Source organism: Oncorhynchus clarkii, chromosome 14 (genome assembly GCF_045791955.1).
Source record: "Oncorhynchus clarkii lewisi isolate Uvic-CL-2024 chromosome 14, UVic_Ocla_1.0, whole genome shotgun sequence".
Lineage (NCBI taxonomy): Eukaryota > Metazoa > Chordata > Actinopteri > Salmoniformes > Salmonidae > Oncorhynchus > Oncorhynchus clarkii.
Window position 1 is genome coordinate 39,121,662 of NC_092160.1, and position 17,907 is coordinate 39,139,568.

Sequence of the window (17,907 nt, forward strand, 5' to 3'; positions counted from 1 at the left end):
GGACCGCTTGTCAGGTTATTCATCAGGGATGAATGACAACTTCTGTTTCTCTCTAGAAGAAACCCCGTAACAGCCTTTAGGTCAGGAGGTGTCCATTTAAAATGAGCTAATAAACCAGTGGGGAAGACAACAGTTTTTTATTGAGTATTAGATTTAGAGAAATATCTGGACTTGCATGGTGTCATCAAACTGGGTTACTGGGTTTTTTTTATCTATAAAACTGGCCACCGTTTTCTCTTACAAGTGAAGTAAGAAAAACAACCATACTCTGAGAATATTTCAAACTTGAAGTGAGATACATTACAGAACTGATTGAAAGTGCATAAATCTAAATGATCAATGACCCTTTGACCAATGACATATGATACTTCCATAAAGTCCAAGTAATGCACCAGTTAACCACTGACCTAATTCCTAGAGATTTATGTCTTTGACTTTCAAAGTCCATTTTTGGTAGCTTTAATATTCTATGCCACTATCTTTTCTCTTTAAAATACATTTTACCTGGGTCTTCTCTTTTGTTTCTCGTCAGTCGGCAGGCATTAACCGAATCAATGCTTTGGTTCTGCCACAAGAAGACATTGTACAGTTGCTGCATGAGTGTCGATTTCGGGGATCAACTGTCACACATCTACTTAATCTGCGTCATATCTCCCAACTGCCTTTCCCTCCTTCCCCTCCCCTCTCTCCACGGCGGGGTTCTCTCTACTGAGCGATAGTAAGATATACCTGCTCTCCTCTCCTGCTGCCCCACCAGTCATTCCTTTAACTCATACTCTAACGCCTTTCTTCTTTTATTCCCTCACTCCTTTTCTCTGCCCTTCTATTCACTCTCACTCCCCTTCTTTTGTTCTTTCTCTTTGTTCTTCTCATTTGCTCTCACATTCTAACACACTGTGTTACTCCATGCTTCCCAAGGTCCCCCAGGCCTCAAATGGTATGCAAATGGTATGCTTCTCATCATCTCTCTCATCTGTCCAGCAAGTCTTTTGATACTTGTTTAATGAAAGGAAAAGAGGTGCAGTGAGATAATTACGATGATAAATGCCCCCCAACATTGCCCAACAGAAGTGGGCATAACCACATAACTGTGGTTTGAGCTATCTGTTCGGTTCCATGTGAACCCCCATGCATCAATGTACCACCCTGGTTGCCTAGGCTTCGATGTCACTGCGCTCCGCTAATGCTTGTACTAAGTTAACCTTCCACCACCTCTCTCTATCCATCTCGCTCTCTTGCACTCTTTCTCTGTCTCGGCCCCCTTCCTCAGCAGAAACCAGTTGAGCCGTCACTCAATGTTTCCCCTCCTCCCCCTGCAAGATCTTCTGTCTCACTCTCTCACCTTCTCCCCTATCCTTATTCCACTGACCATGCATGTTCCAAAAACAGTTCTTATTCCATGGTACACCCCCCCACACACCCCCTTCCCCCCTCCTTCCCCAGGCCAAGTCCACAATTCCTGTCCAAGTCTACCAGCTTACCTCCCTATTACTCCACCTCGAGCCCCACCCTCACCATCCCATATCTCTCATGCTGGAATTTAGAGGCGTGTACAATTGGGGTCCCCACCAATAGTGTGGCCGTGCTGATATAAAACCCTGCAGCAGTGTTTGCTTATTCGCCTTTCTGTCAGTCCAGCACTCCTGCTTGTGGAGGGGTCGAACAAAATCAAGGGACCAATACAAGTCCTAGTACCACACACAAAAGAAAAAGGAGCAACACAACGAAAATCAAAAGAGCACGCCTAGACACTGCTAGTAGCAAGGATGGAGAACGCGCACACGAAGACGCCGGCAGAATGCCTGGCCTTCTTCGGGGTGAACATGGAAACCGGTCTCACCCCAGACCAAGTCAAGAAGAACCTGGCCAAGTATGGCCCCAATGGTGAGACCCACGGAGGGATGGAGGGGTGCATGAAGACAGGGGGACATAGAAAAGAAATGGAATCTGACGGTAGAATAGACTAAGTACGGGAGGTGTGCCCTGTAGCATAGAGGCCACTGGGTTAGGCATTTACAACCAGTAGATGTGATGTTTAATATGTGAAGGAAGGATCATATCTGTTAAGGACATCACAAGGTTTCCTCACTTTGAAGTTTTATTTTTTCTTCTTTAGGGACACTTGCAGCGGGCAGTGAGGTTCTGTGTTGGATTATTTTTTTTAGAAAAGGGTTAGGTTAAGTTGCCACAGGTGGTAGACATGGACATACAGAGACGGAGAAGCAGAGACTTTTGGGGGCTTTGAAGGGCTATTTAAAGAGGAAAGGAAGAGGAGTGGGAGGCAGAGAGACGGGTGATGGCTCAAGAGTCTTCATGGGTAATATACAGGGCGAGCATTTTATATATTTTTTTATTTCACCCTTATTTAACTAGGCAAGTCAGTTAAGAACAAATTCCTTATTTACAATGATGGCCTACCAAAAGGCAAAAGGCCTCCTGTGGGGATGGGGGCCTGGGATTAAACAAATTATTTAAATACAACATAAATATAGGACAAAACACACATCAAGAGAGGCAACACAACACTACATAACGAGAGACCTAAGACAACAACATATCAAGGCATCAACACATGACCACACAACATGGTAGCAACACAACATGATAGCAGCACAAAACATGGTACAAACATTATTGTGCGGCACAAAGGGCCAGAAAGTAGAGACAACAATACATCACACAAATCAGCCACAACTGTCAGTAAGAGTGTCCATAATTGAGTCTTTGAATGAAGAGATTGAGATAAAACTGTCCAGTTTGAGTGTGTGTTGCAGCTCGTTCTAGTCACTAGCTGCAGCGAACTGAAAAGAGGAGCAACCCGGGGATGTGTGCTTTGGGGACCTTTAACAGAATGTGACTGGCAGAATGGGTGTTGTATGTGGAGGATGAGGGCTGCAGTAGATATCTCAGATAGGGGGGAGTGAGGCCTAAAAGGGTTTTATAAATAAGCATCAAGCAGTGGGTCTTGCGACAGGTATACAGAGATGACCAGTTTACTGAGTAGTATAGATTGCAGTGATGTGTTCTATAAGTAGCATTGGTGGCAAATCTGATGGCCGAATGGTAAAGAACATCTAGCCGCTCGAGAGCACCCTTACCTGCCGATCTATAAATGATGCCTCCGTAATCTAGCATGGGTAGGATGGTCATCTGAAACAGGGTTAGTTTGGCAGCTGGGCTGAAAGAGGAGTGATTACAATAGAGGAAACCAAGTCTAGATTTAACTAAGGGTAGAGAAAGCTTGTTTGACACTAAGAAAGCTTCGTTGTAGAGCATTTAAAACAAAATCTGAGGGGCCAGCTGAGTATAAGACTGTATCATCTGCATATAAATGGAAGAGAGCTTCCTACTCCCTGAGCTATGTTTTTGATGTAAATTGAGAAGAGTGTGGGGCCTAGGATTGAGCCTTGGGGTATTCCCTTGGTGACAGGGAGTGGCTGAGACAGGAGATTTTCTGACTTTATACACTGCACTCTAAAAGCATAATTTCTGTCCTAGTGCAGAGGGGGAGGTCCTTAGATGGCTAACAGGGATGAATGATATGAAATATGATCACTGAGTTGCTGATCATTGACCAATTGCATGCAGCGTGAACTAGATAGACCAAGCAAAGTTAGATGGAAGTCTGCTTCGATTAGCTCGCTGAAATGCCCACACCATTTTGTGTTAATTTAACATTGCATAAGCTGGTCACAATTGCATTTCTGGCCACAGTTTGTTAATGATCATGCTTTTGTAGCAAAAAAGTATTTGATGAATAAGCAAGTGTATCGATACACTTACAGGAAAGACTACAATCAGCAACATGGTAATTGCTATTATCAGATAATTGTCCACAATTCCATGGGCTACATTTTAATGCATTTCTGGTTTATGGCTAGTTTATGGGCAATCCAAATGTTATGTTGAATTAGTGTGTTCTTCCAGATTTTAAGGCTTGTTGATACAAAGCAATAGTTAAAACACTGATACATTATTTATTGAATCTGTTGTACACTAAGACACTTTAAAGTACAATTTATCTAGGTGAGATTTTTGTTTTTGGTTCACCCAAAATGGTGGAAAGTAAGTATATAGACATTCACCAAACTGTGCTTTAAAATGTCTTAGTGTACAACAGATCCAATAAATAATGTATCATTGTTTAACTATATTATATATCTGCCCAGTCCAAGTGGTGATGAACTAAGCTAAGTCTGACATATCATACAATATCATGCAATTTATTTTGTGCTAATATTGTTTTTTGGTTTCTGCCCACCTTCCCTTCCCTGCATCGTGATTGGACAACCCCAGCACTGCCAGCTGAGGAGGGTAAGTGTTTTTTTCCACATCAACTGTCACTCATCCGAATTCACAAATAAGAAGCATATTGTGGAAATGTACCAACGTTTATCAATATTATGAATACTTTTTTACACGTGATTCACATCATTTTAAAAATGACTACTGGCTTCAATCCAAAATAAGATCAACCTTTATCAGGAGTTAATTGAAACATGCAAGCAATCGTTTGATTGTGGAGTTTCTTGCACATTATTGTATAATCCTCACACTCTTGTATAATCCTGGTAACTGAGCAACCACATTTATAGGTGTATGACTCCAAATCATTCAATACATGGGTCATTTCCCTTTTTTATATGATAATCACTTATTTGGGGTTGGAAATCAAGCAAAACATTACATACATTATCTCTCTTACACAGCATTCGGCATAATGCTTATCTTGCCTCCAGACACCAGACAAAAATAACAAATACACACAAATTCTCAGAACATTATTTAATAATCCTTTTTTTTATATTTCTCTCTCTCTCTCTCTCTCTCTCTCAGGTAAGACCACCTGGGAGCTGATTGTGGAGCAGTTTGAGGATCTGTTGGTCAGAATCCTGCTGCTGGCTGCCTGCATCTCTTTTGTGAGTAAACAAAGTCTATGCTTGTATTATTTCATCCGGGTTATTTTGCTCACGATAATAGTAATTGTAGCCAAGAACACCTGTGAAATTATTTCAAGATGTTAACATCAAGTTTAATTCCCTTCCCACCCCAGAGTGAGAAGAAAAAACTTATTTCATATTTTTTTTAGGGGGGGGGGGGGGGGGACCACCCATCATACACCCTCATACCTAATCTACACATATTTTGTTAAGACCCGTAATTGATATCAAACAGCTGTGACAGTGGCACTTAAAGTTGTAGGCCTACACCTGTAACCCAAGCCACTGGCCTGAAGGATGATCCTGCATATCACTGCTTTGGCATTGCTGTCTTGTCACCCTATCAAACAACTTGTACCTTCTCTTGGCACTCCAAGTCCCCTTCCCTCTTAAAATATATTTTTGAACAGGAGAACTTGGAGTGGGGGTACATTGAACAGGACAAATATAAGCACCCCCTATTTGATCTTGAGAGGGGTGGTTGGAGGTGTATTAATTCCTACCACACGCTTTCCACCCCTTGGGGCAGCTGTCAGGATGGCCTTAGAAGGCAAATATTGAGGAGTGGGTGAGAGACAGGGGGTGCAAGGAGTAAGGGGGGGTCGAGGGGGTAATGATTTATTTTAAGAAAGACTCAAGCCAGGGAAGAGAAACTGTATCCTTCGGGAAAAGGTCAGGTCTGATGGAAGGAACGATGGGCTTCCACAGAAAGAGGTAGAGAAGGTTGAAGTGGATACTGTAGGAGCATGGAGTTATGGGACATGGAGATCAAGTGTACAGGGATGGTGTCGTTATTGTGAAATACAGCAAACTGGAGCATTAAACTGCAAACTGGAGCAGTTGCTTCACTTTAGACAACAGCTGAACATCATCAACACAATTTAAGAAAACATTTTAACACAGCCAGCTGATTCGGTGTTTACCCATTAAAGTGTTGAGAGCATATATGGAGTGTGCGACTATTTTTTTAAAATATTTTGACATAAGTTTACTATTCCAAAATTGCAAATGCACAAATGCGAAATTTCAAATGCATAAAACATACGATTTACACAATTCAAACATTTTTGCACACAGCACTTATAAATGAATTAACAAAATGCAAGTTAAGTAGGTTTATTTCTGAACCTGTAACAATTTTGCCACCTGTTGTTGTGCCCATGTACACTAGCATTGAGTCTGTGTAAGAGTATCAGACAGTAAACAGACTAAAATAGAACAGTGATGGAACACACACATGAAATCATTTTCTAAATGCCTGATAGTGCCCTGCAGTGCCCTCTGAACACTGCTTATTCACAATCATCTGAAACATCCTCACAAGCTTCCCAAGGGCTTTTAAGCCAAGGGCTTCCCTCTGGAGAATTGTCATGTCCTAAAATCCATAACATCATTATAAACATGTGTAAACCATATATAAATCAACAGAAACCTACAGACAACCACAGACTATCAAATAGCCCATAGACATTCCTTGCTTTGCGGCAGATTCAGAATCAGACAACTTTATTGCCATGCCACAAATGTTACTAGGAATTTATTTTGATGTTTTACACAAAACCACTGTATCAGATAATAATTGCATTGATTTAACATTGATTTGACTGTGATCAAACACGGTTTCTCCTGCAGACAGCGTGACTGTATGCTGTGATGCAAATGCTAACACCAAATGCTAACCATTTTCCTCTGTTGTCCACCTGTTTGTGCTCAGGTGCTGGCTTGGTTTGAGGAAGGTGAGGAGACCGTCACTGCCTTTGTTGAGCCCTTCGTCATCCTCCTCATCCTTATCGCTAACGCTGTTGTTGGAGTGTGGCAGGTCAGTCGTGTTGACATACACACGTACACGTTGAGCAATGATACATACCCGCAGATTTGATGACCTATAGCATGTGGGTTGGTGACATAGTGCACGTGGGTTAGGGTTACTGAGAAAGATCAGTTTGCTCAATTGAAACAGAATTATTTTTGGACACCAGTGAGAATGACAGCCGGGAATGTTTTGAGTAATAACAAACAAACAGACAGCCACCTGCAGGGTAGCCTAGTGGTTAGAGCGTTGGACTCGTAACAAGAAGGTTGCAAGTTCAAATCCCCGAGCTGACAAGGTACAAATTTGTCGTTCTGCCCCTGAACAGGCAGTTAACCCACTGTTCCTAGGCCGTCATTGAAAATAAGAATTTGTTCTTAACTGACTTGCCTTGCTAAATAAAGGTTAAATAAAATTAAAATAAATTGACTGTGGCTCTGTTAGTTTTACCATGGTCTATTTCCTTAACATTTCTAACAGTTGTATTGTCTGTAGTTGTGTTATGAGTTAGGGCTACATGTTGTGACTAGTTATGCCTGCATTATGTTATGACTAGGTGTTTGTATTGTCTGTGGCTACGTCAGTGTTGACTACAGTTGGTGTTTGCATCGACTGTAGCTGTGTTAGAGTTGAAAGTGGGTGTTTGTATTGACTGTAGTTGCACGCGTGTCTGGTTGTCTGCCACAGGAGCGCAATGCCGAGGACGCCATCGAAGCTCTGAAGGAATACGAGCCTGAGATGGGCAAAGTCTTCCGTACTGACAGAAGGAGCGTGCAGAAGATCAAGGCCAATGTGATGGTTCCTGGTGATATTGTGGAGGTGTCCGGTGAGAGACCCATCTTTCTCTTAATTACCTATATTTTGATTCTGTAATTTCTTGTATACCGTTTTAAAGACCTAGAGACTAGGGACTCTAGACTATAGACTCATGCTGCAAGCTAAAGCTCAAGCTAAAGCATGATGGGACAATTCATCTGACTGTTGATGACTCAATGTGCCAATATTTTAATTGTATGTGTCCCCCTAACAAATACATGCATTTTATTATCGCTTACCCAATCAAATGTTTTCCTTCCTTTTTTACCACTTTAGGTGTTAAGTGGCTTTATTGTGTAAACTGTTGAGAAAGAAAGTTAGGGACCCACAGAGTGTATATTTGAAAGGATTTTCAAGAGCAGGATGGAGGGGAGATGGGGAGGCCTATTACCCATATAAGGCAGCGAGAGGGAGGGAAGGAGGGAGGGGGCAAACGGCTGTGAAATCATGCTGAGGGAAGGAAAACAAAATCTTGGGTATAAATACCCCCCTACCACCTGCCACACCTCTTCTCCCCTTCTTGCCCTCTCTCTCTCCCATCTCTCCCATTACCCACTGGTGTTCATTTATCATAGTACACCTGTTGCCCTTCAAGCCAGTCATTTCTATGGCATTCCTACGGCTTATTTTGATTGGTTGGTGTATAATGTGTCAGTTGAGGTTAAGCATGCATACTTATCTCCCCCCTCCCCTTCCCCAGTCGGTGACAAAGTCCCCGCTGACATCAGGATTGTTGCCATCCGTTCCACCACCCTCCGCATTGACCAGTCCATTCTTACTGGTGAGGATCCTTACACACCACAACTCCCTACCATATAATACATAACATGTTGTTTCAACTATGCAGAAACTAAAACAACAATACACAGTTACATGATTAAAAATCATTACGGATAAAGAACACAATCAGGTCTAAAGACCTATTTACATTATAGTCCTATAAGAAATGTGAGAAAGGGTACTTTTTAGACCTGTATAAGGCATTGTCTTGCATACTGTTTTCTTGTTATGTGTCCTCTCGTTGACCATTGTCTGTGGGTCCCCCTCAGGTGAGTCCGTCAGTGTGATTAAGCATACTGACCCCGTCCCCGACCCCAGAGCCGTCAACCAGGACAAGAAGAACATGCTTTTCTCTGCAAGTATCCCTCCACCCCTCCTTCCCTCCATACCTCTATCTCTCTATTCTGTTCTCCCCTCCACCCCTCCTTCCCTCCATACCTCTATCTCTCTATTCTGTTCTCCCCTCCACCCCTCCTTCCCTCCATACCTCTATCTCTCTATTCTGTTCTCCCCTCCACCCCTCCTTCCCTCCATACCTCTATCTCTCTATTCTGTTCTCCCCTCCACCCCTCCTTCCCTCCATACCTCTATCTCTCTATTCTGTTCTCCCCTCCACCCCTCCTTCCCTCCATACCTCTATCTCTCTATTCTGTTCTCCCCTCCACCACTGTGTCACTACATCCTTCTTTTCTTTATTCACCTGTCCCTACCTGCCTCCATCCTTTTTCTACACCTCTATCCCTCACTCTGGCCCTCGGTCTTTCTCGCTCTTTCGTAAACACACCCTCTAGCGTTCTCTATTCATGACTAGTCAACTTTTCTTAATCCTCTTGGTTCCTAGATGAACAGAAGGCCTGCAGTAGTGTATAACAGTTTGTAACAGGGTGTACAGTGTGAAATAGTGTATAACCATATCAAAAAAAATGTTTTTACGTTGTATACTAAATTCGACGTTATTTTCTCACTGTCTATCCACCACTTCCACCTCTACCAACCACAGGGCACCAACGTCGCTGCCGGCAGGGCCATTGGCGTGGTTGTGGCTACCGGCGTCTCCACCGAGATTGGCAAGATCCGCGACCAGATGGTCGCCACCGAGCAAGAGAAGACCCCCCTGCAGGCCAAGCTGGATGAGTTCGGCGAGCAGCTGTCCAAGGTCATCTCCCTGATCTGTGTTGCCGTGTGGGCGATCAACATTGGCCACTTCAACGATCCCGTCCATGGAGGTTCCTGGATCCGTGGTGCCGTCTACTACTTCAAGATCGCCATTGCCCTGGCTGTGGCCGCCATACCTGAGGGTGAGGGAGAGAGGGATGGAGGGAGGGAGGGATGGATAGGGGAAAGAGAGATGTCATGGGGAGGGGAAGGGGGCATGAATGTGTGTCTTTGGGGGAGAGATGGGTTGTGGTGTGTATGTGCGTGTCCGTGTATGTGTGTCTGTGTGTGTACTTGTGTGTGGTTGTTCAGGTATGTGCGGTTCACACAATGCTTGTTGTATGTGATATTCCATTGTGACTAAATGCACACTATGTTATTCTCACTATATCACTACTATTTGATTTACTCACGGTTTCGACTATCATCTCTCTACCAGGTTTGCCCGCTGTCATCACTACCTGCCTGGCTCTCGGTACCCGCCGTATGGCCAAGAAGAACGCCATTGTCCGCTCTCTGCCCTCTGTGGAGACCCTGGGTTGCACCTCCGTCATCTGCTCTGACAAGACCGGAACCCTGACCACCAACCAGATGTGTGTGACCAAGGTGGGTGCAGCACAGAACATAGTACCCTATAACGGGTCTGCAACTGGCAGCCCACGGGCCAAATCCGGACTCCGAACCGATTTAATGTGGCTTGCCAAGGTTGTCTTAGTAGAAACATACAGACACATTTGTACACAGACACACATTACACTGGGACATTGGGCAGCATATTGTTCCCTATGTGACCAATTTGGGCACATTCAGACACTTGACAGACTCGCGCACATACACAAACTGAACAGTAATTTCACAACTTCCCTTTGTTCCTTCCTCTCTAGATGTTCATCATCAAGAATGTCGACGGCGACCATGTCAACCTGGACATGTTCGACATCTCCGGCTCCAAGTACACCCCCGAGGGAGAGGTGTAAGTAGTCCCGTTTCTGTGGCAACCAGCGTTAACTTTACGACATAGGTACCATTCAAGCTACCGAGCCTCATATGACCACTATGTGAACGCATCTTCTCTTTATTCCCTCTTTCTCTATTCTCCCTATATCTTCCTTCTTTCCCTCTGTCAATCTCTCTCTCCCTTTTTCTTCCACCTCTCTACCTCTTCCCTCTCTTAGCTCCCAGGGAGGTGCTAAGACCCCCTGCGGATCCTACGATGGCCTTGTTGAGCTGGCAACCATCAGCGCCCTGTGCAATGACTCCTCTCTGGACTACAACGATGTAATGAATCGATTTATTTGTTATTTATTTATCACATTAGTAGGCAGGCGCACCATTCATTCATTCCCGTCTGTCAATAGTTCAGTTTTCCCATCAAGTTCTCGCTATGTCGCTCATTTTCTTCTGTAGTCCCCTAAACACAGATAAAACGACATGGCCAACACATATGTATGCTCTGACAAAGTCATTGTGACAAAGCTTTGAACTCTGTTGTTTAGTCGTCACATACAGCGGAAAGGTGCAGTGAAATGTGTTGTTTTACAGGGTCGGCCGTAGAAGTGCGGCGCCCCTGGAGATAATTAGGGTTAAGTGCCTTTCTCAAGGGCACATTGACAGATTTTTCACCTTGTCAGCTCGGGTATTCAAACCACAACCTTTTCCGCTTGGCAACTGAAATGTACTCCCTGCCGTCGTGGCGAACAAACATTGAGTAACATGTTTTATGATTACGAAGGTGTCCCGTTGCTGTAGATTCCACCCTCGGCCTCTTCTTAACTTCTTTTCTGTGACACTTTATCTCTATTTATCTCCCTTCCCTACAGGCCAAGAAGATCTATGAGAAAGTGGGCGAGGCCACCGAGACTGCCATGTGCTGCCTGGTTGAAAAGATGAACGTGTTCAACTCCAAAGTTACAGGCCTCTCCAAGCCTGATAGAGCCAATGCCTGTTGTGCTGTGATCAAGCAGCTGATGAAGAAGGAATTCACCCTGGAGTTCTCCCGCGACAGGAAGTCCATGTCTGTGTACTGCACCCCCTCCAAGGGCGATGGTGGAGCTAAGATGTTTGTGAAGGTCAGCTCCTCTCTCTCTCTCTCTCCACTTTCGAGCTCTCTTCTTCTAGTCCTCTTCCTCTAATGCGTTGAACATGGGCTTACGCCTTATTGTTCCGTTGCAAGTAGTTTATTAGCCACTAAATTATAGTCTCTCAACAGTTCTAGTGACAACTGCATTTTCAAAGCAGTAATGGAAGGAGTTTGATTTGGTCCCTTTGTGAAAACCCAACCTCTCTCCGTTTCCTCCTCACTCAATAGGGTGCCCCCGAGGGTGTGATTGACAGATGTGCCTATGTTCGCGTTGGCACCACCCGCATTCCCCTGACTAGTGCCGTCAAGGAAAAGATTTTGGCTGTGATCAAGGAATGGGGTTGCGGCCGTGATACCCTGCGTTGCCTGGCCCTTGCCACCCGTGACACCCCCCTGAAAGTCGAGGAGATGAAGCTTGAGGATGCCACCAAGTTCATTGATTACGAGGTGAGAAAAAATGTTTTCTCTCTGTAGATAGATGGATGGATAGATGAGAGGATGGATGGATACATGGACAGATACGTGGATGGACACCTTTTTTGGATGGATGTCTAGCCAGATATATCCAAGTTGGTTTTGACTCATCTTCACCTTTCTCCCTCACTCCTCTCGTCCCCAGACTGACCTGACCTTCGTTGGCTGCGTTGGTATGCTGGATCCCCCACGTAAAGAGGTTACGCCCGCCATTCTGTTGTGCAAAGCTGCTGGAATCCGCGTCATCATGATCACTGGTTAGTGTACCACTACCTCCTCTCTAGCACCCATTCCCAATACAGACCATCCTCCTTTACAAAGTGACTGTGTATATGTTTCCTTTATCTATGAGTTTGATCGAGTTTGTGTTGTCTGTTTCTAAGTAAATATTATAATCTCCTGTGACTTTGATCTAGTTTGTGCCGCCTCCGTTCTTAAGTAAATATTATACTTGTCTGTGTTGAAAGTGGTGTTGCATCCACAATGGTTTTTGTTGTGTCTGTGCTATCACGTGTCTATTGTGTTAATATCTCTGTTTACATAGACTGTATTCCATGTATTCCACGTTATATTAGCATGTTTTGTTTGTTGCTAATTCCCAGTCACAAATTACCTGGGGTTGAATTGGAGAGAAACATTTTTTTCCTGTAAAATTACTGTAAAAAACAACAACTGTAAATTCACCAGTAATTCAACTAAAATGTCAAAATGAGTTTCACGTTGAAAACGCAGTTCCCCTTCGATTCCACCCCTGGTCATTACTGTATTACTGTACAGTACATCTTTCTCTTTATCCTTCATCTGATTGGCTAATGTCACCCTTCGACTCCCTCAGGTGACAACAAGGGAACCGCAGTGGCCATCTGCCGTCGTATTGGCATCTTCACAGAGGACGAGGATGTGACTGGAAAGGCCTTCACTGGCCGTGAGTTCGACGACCTGCCCTCATTTGAAATGCAAAGCGATGCTGTTAGAAACGCTAGTTGCTACGCCCGTGTGGAGCCCTCCCACAAGTCCAAGATCGTTGGGTTCCTGCAGGGCCAAGACGAGATTACCGCCATGGTGAGGCCAAGACATATGTGTAGATACACATGCAATATACTATAAAATACACAAGTCTTCAAACGTTTGATAGTAGTTCAAGTGAATCCAAAGTTTACCCCAAATTCCTGTAACGTAACTGTTAGTGCACTGGAAGTGATCCAGTACTCCTCCAGCGATCTTTGAATGACTGACTTGTACATGCACCACTTCAACTGACCCTCTCTCTCTCCCTCCCCTTAAACCAGACCGGTGATGGTGTGAACGATGCCCCCGCCCTAAAGAAGGCCGAGATCGGCATCGCCATGGGCTCTGGCACTGCCGTTGCCAAGTCTGCCTCTGAGATGGTCCTGGCTGACGACAACTTCTCTTCCATCGTGTCCGCCGTCGAGGAGGGCCGCGCTATCTACAACAACATGAAGCAGTTCATCCGCTACCTCATCTCCTCCAATGTTGGTGAGGTCGTCTGGTGAGTGTTCTGTCCATACGGGACGGACTGGGTTCGAACCCTGGGCTCTCTGATACTGTGTTAGCCCATCGAGCTAAAACCTAGGTATTAGGTCGTCTGGTGAGTGTTCGTATGGGACCAACTTTTGAACCCGGGCTCTCAGAGATTGTGTTAGCCCATCAAGCTAAAGCCTAGGCATTAGCTTAGGGACCTAACTTCTCTCCTCCTTGTCCTCCCCATCCCTTCAACTGTAGTCTGCTTTCATCTATTATTCTCTGGGATTTGTACTTTTGTAACTTGTAACCACTTGTAAAACCTAAATCAATCAATCCACCTTTTCTTCCCTTCACTCATTCAGTATCTTCCTGACTGCTGCCCTGGGTCTGCCCGAGGCTCTTATCCCCGTCCAGCTGCTGTGGGTCAACCTGGTGACTGACGGTCTTCCTGCCACCGCCCTGGGCTTCAACCCCCCCGACCTGGACATCATGGGCCGCCGCCCCCGTTCCGCCAAGGAGCCCCTGATCTCCGGCTGGCTGTTCTTCAGATATATGGTCATTGGAGGTAAGTGTGGAAGAATAGGACAGGGGAACTATCTGTTTTTGTCCCAAATGGCAACCTATTCCCTTCATAGCGCACAATTTTTGTCCTGGGCCAATAAGGTTTGTACTATATAGGGAATATGGGCCCTGGTCAAAAGTAGTGCACTATGAAGGGAATAGGGTGCCATGTAGGACATATCCCCTGTCTACTTTGCATTAGTAGGGTCCTGTAAGGGCAGGTTGAACACCACCAAGGTGTTCACCACCTGAGTCTGTGTCTGACGGTAAGTCTCTTTGGTCCGCATCAGGATATGTCGGTGCCGCCACTGTCGCAGCTGCCGTCTGGTGGTTCATGTACGATCCCACCGGCCCCGGAGTCACCTTCCACCAGCTGTCCCACTTCATGCAGTGCCACGACGAGAACGAAGACTTCGTCGGCATTACATGCAAGGTGTTCGAGGCCTCTCCCCCTATGACGATGGCTCTGTCCGTGTTGGTCACCATTGAGATGTCCAACGCCCTCAACAGGTCAGACGCAGAATGCACACGCACAGGCACATGCACAGACACACACTCATACACATACAGATGCAAGAGCACAGACACACAAGCACACACACAGGCATGCACTCGCGTACACACACACACACACACACACACACACACACACACACACACACACACACACTAATCATGTGATGTTAAATTGTCTCCTTTAACCCCCCTCCCTTACAGCTTGTCTGAGAACCAGTCTCTGGTGCGCATGCCCCCATGGAGCAACTTGTGGCTGGTTGGAGCCATGGCTCTCTCCATGTCCCTCCACTTCATGATCATCTACGTCGACCCCCTGCCCGTAAGTACTGTCGCTGTGGAAATGGTCTGATCACAGTCCTCTGTCACTGTGGAAATGGTCCCATCATATGCTTATATGCTTAATAAATTTGACATTTATATTGCTCAGAAGACATTACTGAGTATTTTCTGCCAGTAGTTTGTCAGTTGTTCTTCCCTAATAACCCTGTGTTCTTCTCTTCCCTTCTCCCGCCCAGATGGTCTTCAAGTTGACTCACTTGAACGTGGAGCAATGGTTGATTGTCCTGAAACTCTCTTTCCCTGTCATCCTGATTGACGAGGTGTTGAAGTTTGTCGCCCGTAACTACCTGGAGAGTAAGTGTGCCTCTAACACACACACAAACACACCGTTACCATTGTAACCAAATGAATGGTATTCTATCCTTGTATTTGCAAGCAATTCTGCTTCTAAAGTACTTTGTTAAACAGTTATACCCTAGCAGTTCTACTGTATAACATTCCTTGTTCTCCATTTGAATAACAGCTTCGATAAAAATCTTAAATGAATTCCTTCTTTCATTCACCCTGGTTATCTTTTATTTGGTATGAAATGAATAATCCTGCCATCTGGTTAAGACCATTTGTATCATAATGTTAATGCTTGTTTAACCTCTTCTAAATGTCTCTCTCAATTGTTTCAATAATTTTATCATCGGCTCTCACTGCCTTTATTTCTTCTTTATCTGTATACTCTGCTCTCTCTTTCTCTAACTCCCTGTATTCATCCTTTTTCTCTAATCTCCTTTTTCTAACTCCCTGTCTTCCTTCTTCCTATCTTCATACTCGCTCTCACCTCTCTCTCATTCTCTTTTATTTAATCATATAACTCCATCCTTTCATTCCTCAATAACACGTTGAATCATCTTTTTACAGACTAATCCTGCCTATCACCCACCATTAGCCTGTAACCACAGCAAGGTATCCCACCAACTGCGTCGCTAGCGGTTCTCTCTTTGTGTGTATGTCATTGTGTTTATGTCAGGAGAGTGGGTGTACATGTGCAAAGCGAACCTGTGTTTTATAACCTGCCCAAGTTGCGTTCTTGACGTTTTCAGTCTTCCGGGGGATCTCTAGCCTATATGCTCAAATGTGTGTGGACATGCTACTTCTGTATTGTATCTGTACTGCTCTGTATTCTGCTGGTCTGGTTTATGGATGTTGTTTTCCACTGTTATACGTATCATTCGTATCAGTGATGTATCAGTAGGCTTTGGGGATTTGTCCCAGATCTGTTTGTGCTGTGTAGCCAACTTGTACGGTTGTTACATAGAAGTTAGTTATACAGCACAAACCAGGATATCATGAATCATGTCCTGTTGTTGCTGCTGTTGTGAGTTGTCTAGATGCTTCGGCATTGACTGAGTCTGAGTGGGTAGATGTTTGACACAGTAACTGTTGTTGCCATAAACATTTGTAATATGAGCTATTATTCGATAAAAGTGTGATATATTTTTTGCTCAGTATACTTTACCTCTGCAGTAAATTACCATATTGTAATATTTACATAGTGAACGTTCAGATCCTATACTAATAATATTGCATAGAAATCTTTATAGAAAAAAAAATGACAAGAAAGGCTAGTAATTAGCTATTGTAGTATTATAGCTATTGTGATAATACTACTATGGTTGAAATAACATGGTAATTATAGTTTCATTACATATTACATATCTCTGCTGCTAATTTCACCAGCTTTCATTTAAAACTAACATTGCAGTTAGCTCTTTCCCTCTGATTTACTGCTTTTTTTCTTTCCCTCTAGAAAAATAGAAATCTAGAAGAAGAGGAATTAGAGAGGTGGAGAAAGGGAGGACGAGGAGGAGAAGATTGAAAACGATGACGTTCACAACCAATGAATGAGGAGCTCTTGTGAGCCAACCAATAGAACAGAGGGGACAGAACAGGAAAGTCAACGAGAAAAAAAAAAAAACAATTTTTAAAATGCACATAAAACAACCTCTGTATATGGAAAGAGATTCAATTGGATTGGGGTTTTACTCCACCAAAACAATATTCAAATATTTAAGATTTTATTCATAGAAATAATGTATTAAAAAGAGATTTTTTGTTAAACTTGGATACCCTTGACTGTTGTTTTTTTTGTTGTTCAGTTTCTCCACCACAATCCAACTTGTGTTACATTTCACTACTACTCATTACTTTATCCGGGTCTTTGCCCCCATGTGCTCTACATCAGTCCAATGTAGGAGAGAAGTACTGTGCTGAAGGTTGTCCTTGACATTAATTAAACAAAGGACAAGTTCCCTCACAACACTTAAGGTATTATATCTTTACCATGAATGAACAAAGTGATCACTACAAATGATGCATTGTGAAGCACATTTTATTGACAATTTTTTTAACAAAGGGCTGATTTTCAAGACATAAAATCAATGATTCACTCTCAACAGTACATCTGCATAAGCGGACAAACATTCAAATAAATGGTCTACATCTAAGCAATAATGGGTGTTTGATACTTTCCTTTGGCTTCTCACAAATCCCACGACATTGGAAAACGTTCAACTGTTAGTGATTCCGACCTCATATAGTAAAAGTCTGCCCAGTTGCATTGTGTTGGAAATACAGAGACGAAAATCCCGCTAGATGTCAGTCCGGAAAGGGATGTCAGCATCCTTCATTTTTCTTTTGTAGTCTTCATCAAACAGTTGTGTCTGGGCAGGGGAGAAATGATTGGTCCAATCACCTACTACACCTGAAAGAAAACAAGAAGAGATTGAGATTGAGTCATTCCAACACACTCGGATACTGAAATACTAAATATCCTGAAATAGTCAATACACTGAAATAGTTAATGTACCGAAATATACTGAAATAGTCAATATAGGTGTTGAGAAAATCTTGCTCCAAGAATCAGGCAGAATTGATTTATCAGCAATAAGAGTTTATTCAAGCAATTGCAGGGAAGCTTACCCTCCAGATGAAACCGAAGAGTAACTTAAAAATGTACA

General features: G+C 43.8%; 2 protein-coding genes across 3 annotated transcripts in view; one reads left to right on the forward strand and one right to left on the reverse strand.

Moving 5' to 3' along the window:
• The first annotated feature begins 1,454 nt into the window (after positions 1-1,454).
• LOC139365827 (sarcoplasmic/endoplasmic reticulum calcium ATPase 1) lies at positions 1,455-17,014 on the forward strand. Of its 2 annotated transcripts, XM_071102897.1 has the most exons (22): positions 1,455-1,884; positions 4,297-4,314; positions 4,837-4,919; positions 6,655-6,759; positions 7,438-7,576; positions 8,267-8,347; positions 8,616-8,701; positions 9,347-9,644; positions 9,941-10,107; positions 10,386-10,474; positions 10,677-10,779; positions 11,322-11,570; positions 11,810-12,028; positions 12,201-12,312; positions 12,891-13,117; positions 13,345-13,565; positions 13,903-14,105; positions 14,392-14,611; positions 14,819-14,936; positions 15,133-15,250; positions 15,809-15,853; positions 16,698-17,014. In XM_071102897.1, the coding sequence occupies exons 1-21, from the start codon at positions 1,767-1,769 to the stop codon at positions 15,811-15,813; spliced, it is 2,979 nt and encodes a 992-aa protein (XP_070958998.1). In that variant the 5' UTR covers positions 1,455-1,766; the 3' UTR covers positions 15,814-15,853; positions 16,698-17,014. The 2 variants fall into 2 exon arrangements, with proteins under 2 accessions (XP_070958998.1, XP_070958997.1); XM_071102896.1 differs by lacking the exon at positions 15,809-15,853 and having other exon boundaries at positions 1,508-1,884.
• A 244-nt stretch (positions 17,015-17,258) lies between these two features.
• LOC139365828 (sulfotransferase family 1, cytosolic sulfotransferase 6) overlaps positions 17,259-17,907 on the reverse strand; it is a 34,726-nt gene continuing 34,077 nt past the window's right edge. The window contains exon 7 of the mRNA XM_071102898.1: positions 17,259-17,651. Coding sequence (XP_070958999.1) covers positions 17,539-17,651 — 113 coding nt within the window. The 3' untranslated portion in view covers positions 17,259-17,538. The remainder of the gene's footprint in view (positions 17,652-17,907) is intronic.

Excerpts from the sequence above, each read along its gene's own strand:
- LOC139365827 (XM_071102896.1), top strand. The coding sequence starts at position 1,767 with ATGGAGAACGCGCACACGAAGACGCCGGCAGAATGCCTGGCCTTCTTC. Across the intron at positions 7,577-8,266 it reads TGATATTGTGGAGGTGTCCG|TCGGTGACAAAGTCCCCGCT; the intron begins GTGAGAGACCCA and ends CCCCTTCCCCAG. Across the intron at positions 13,118-13,344 it reads AAGACGAGATTACCGCCATG|ACCGGTGATGGTGTGAACGA; the intron begins GTGAGGCCAAGA and ends CCCTTAAACCAG.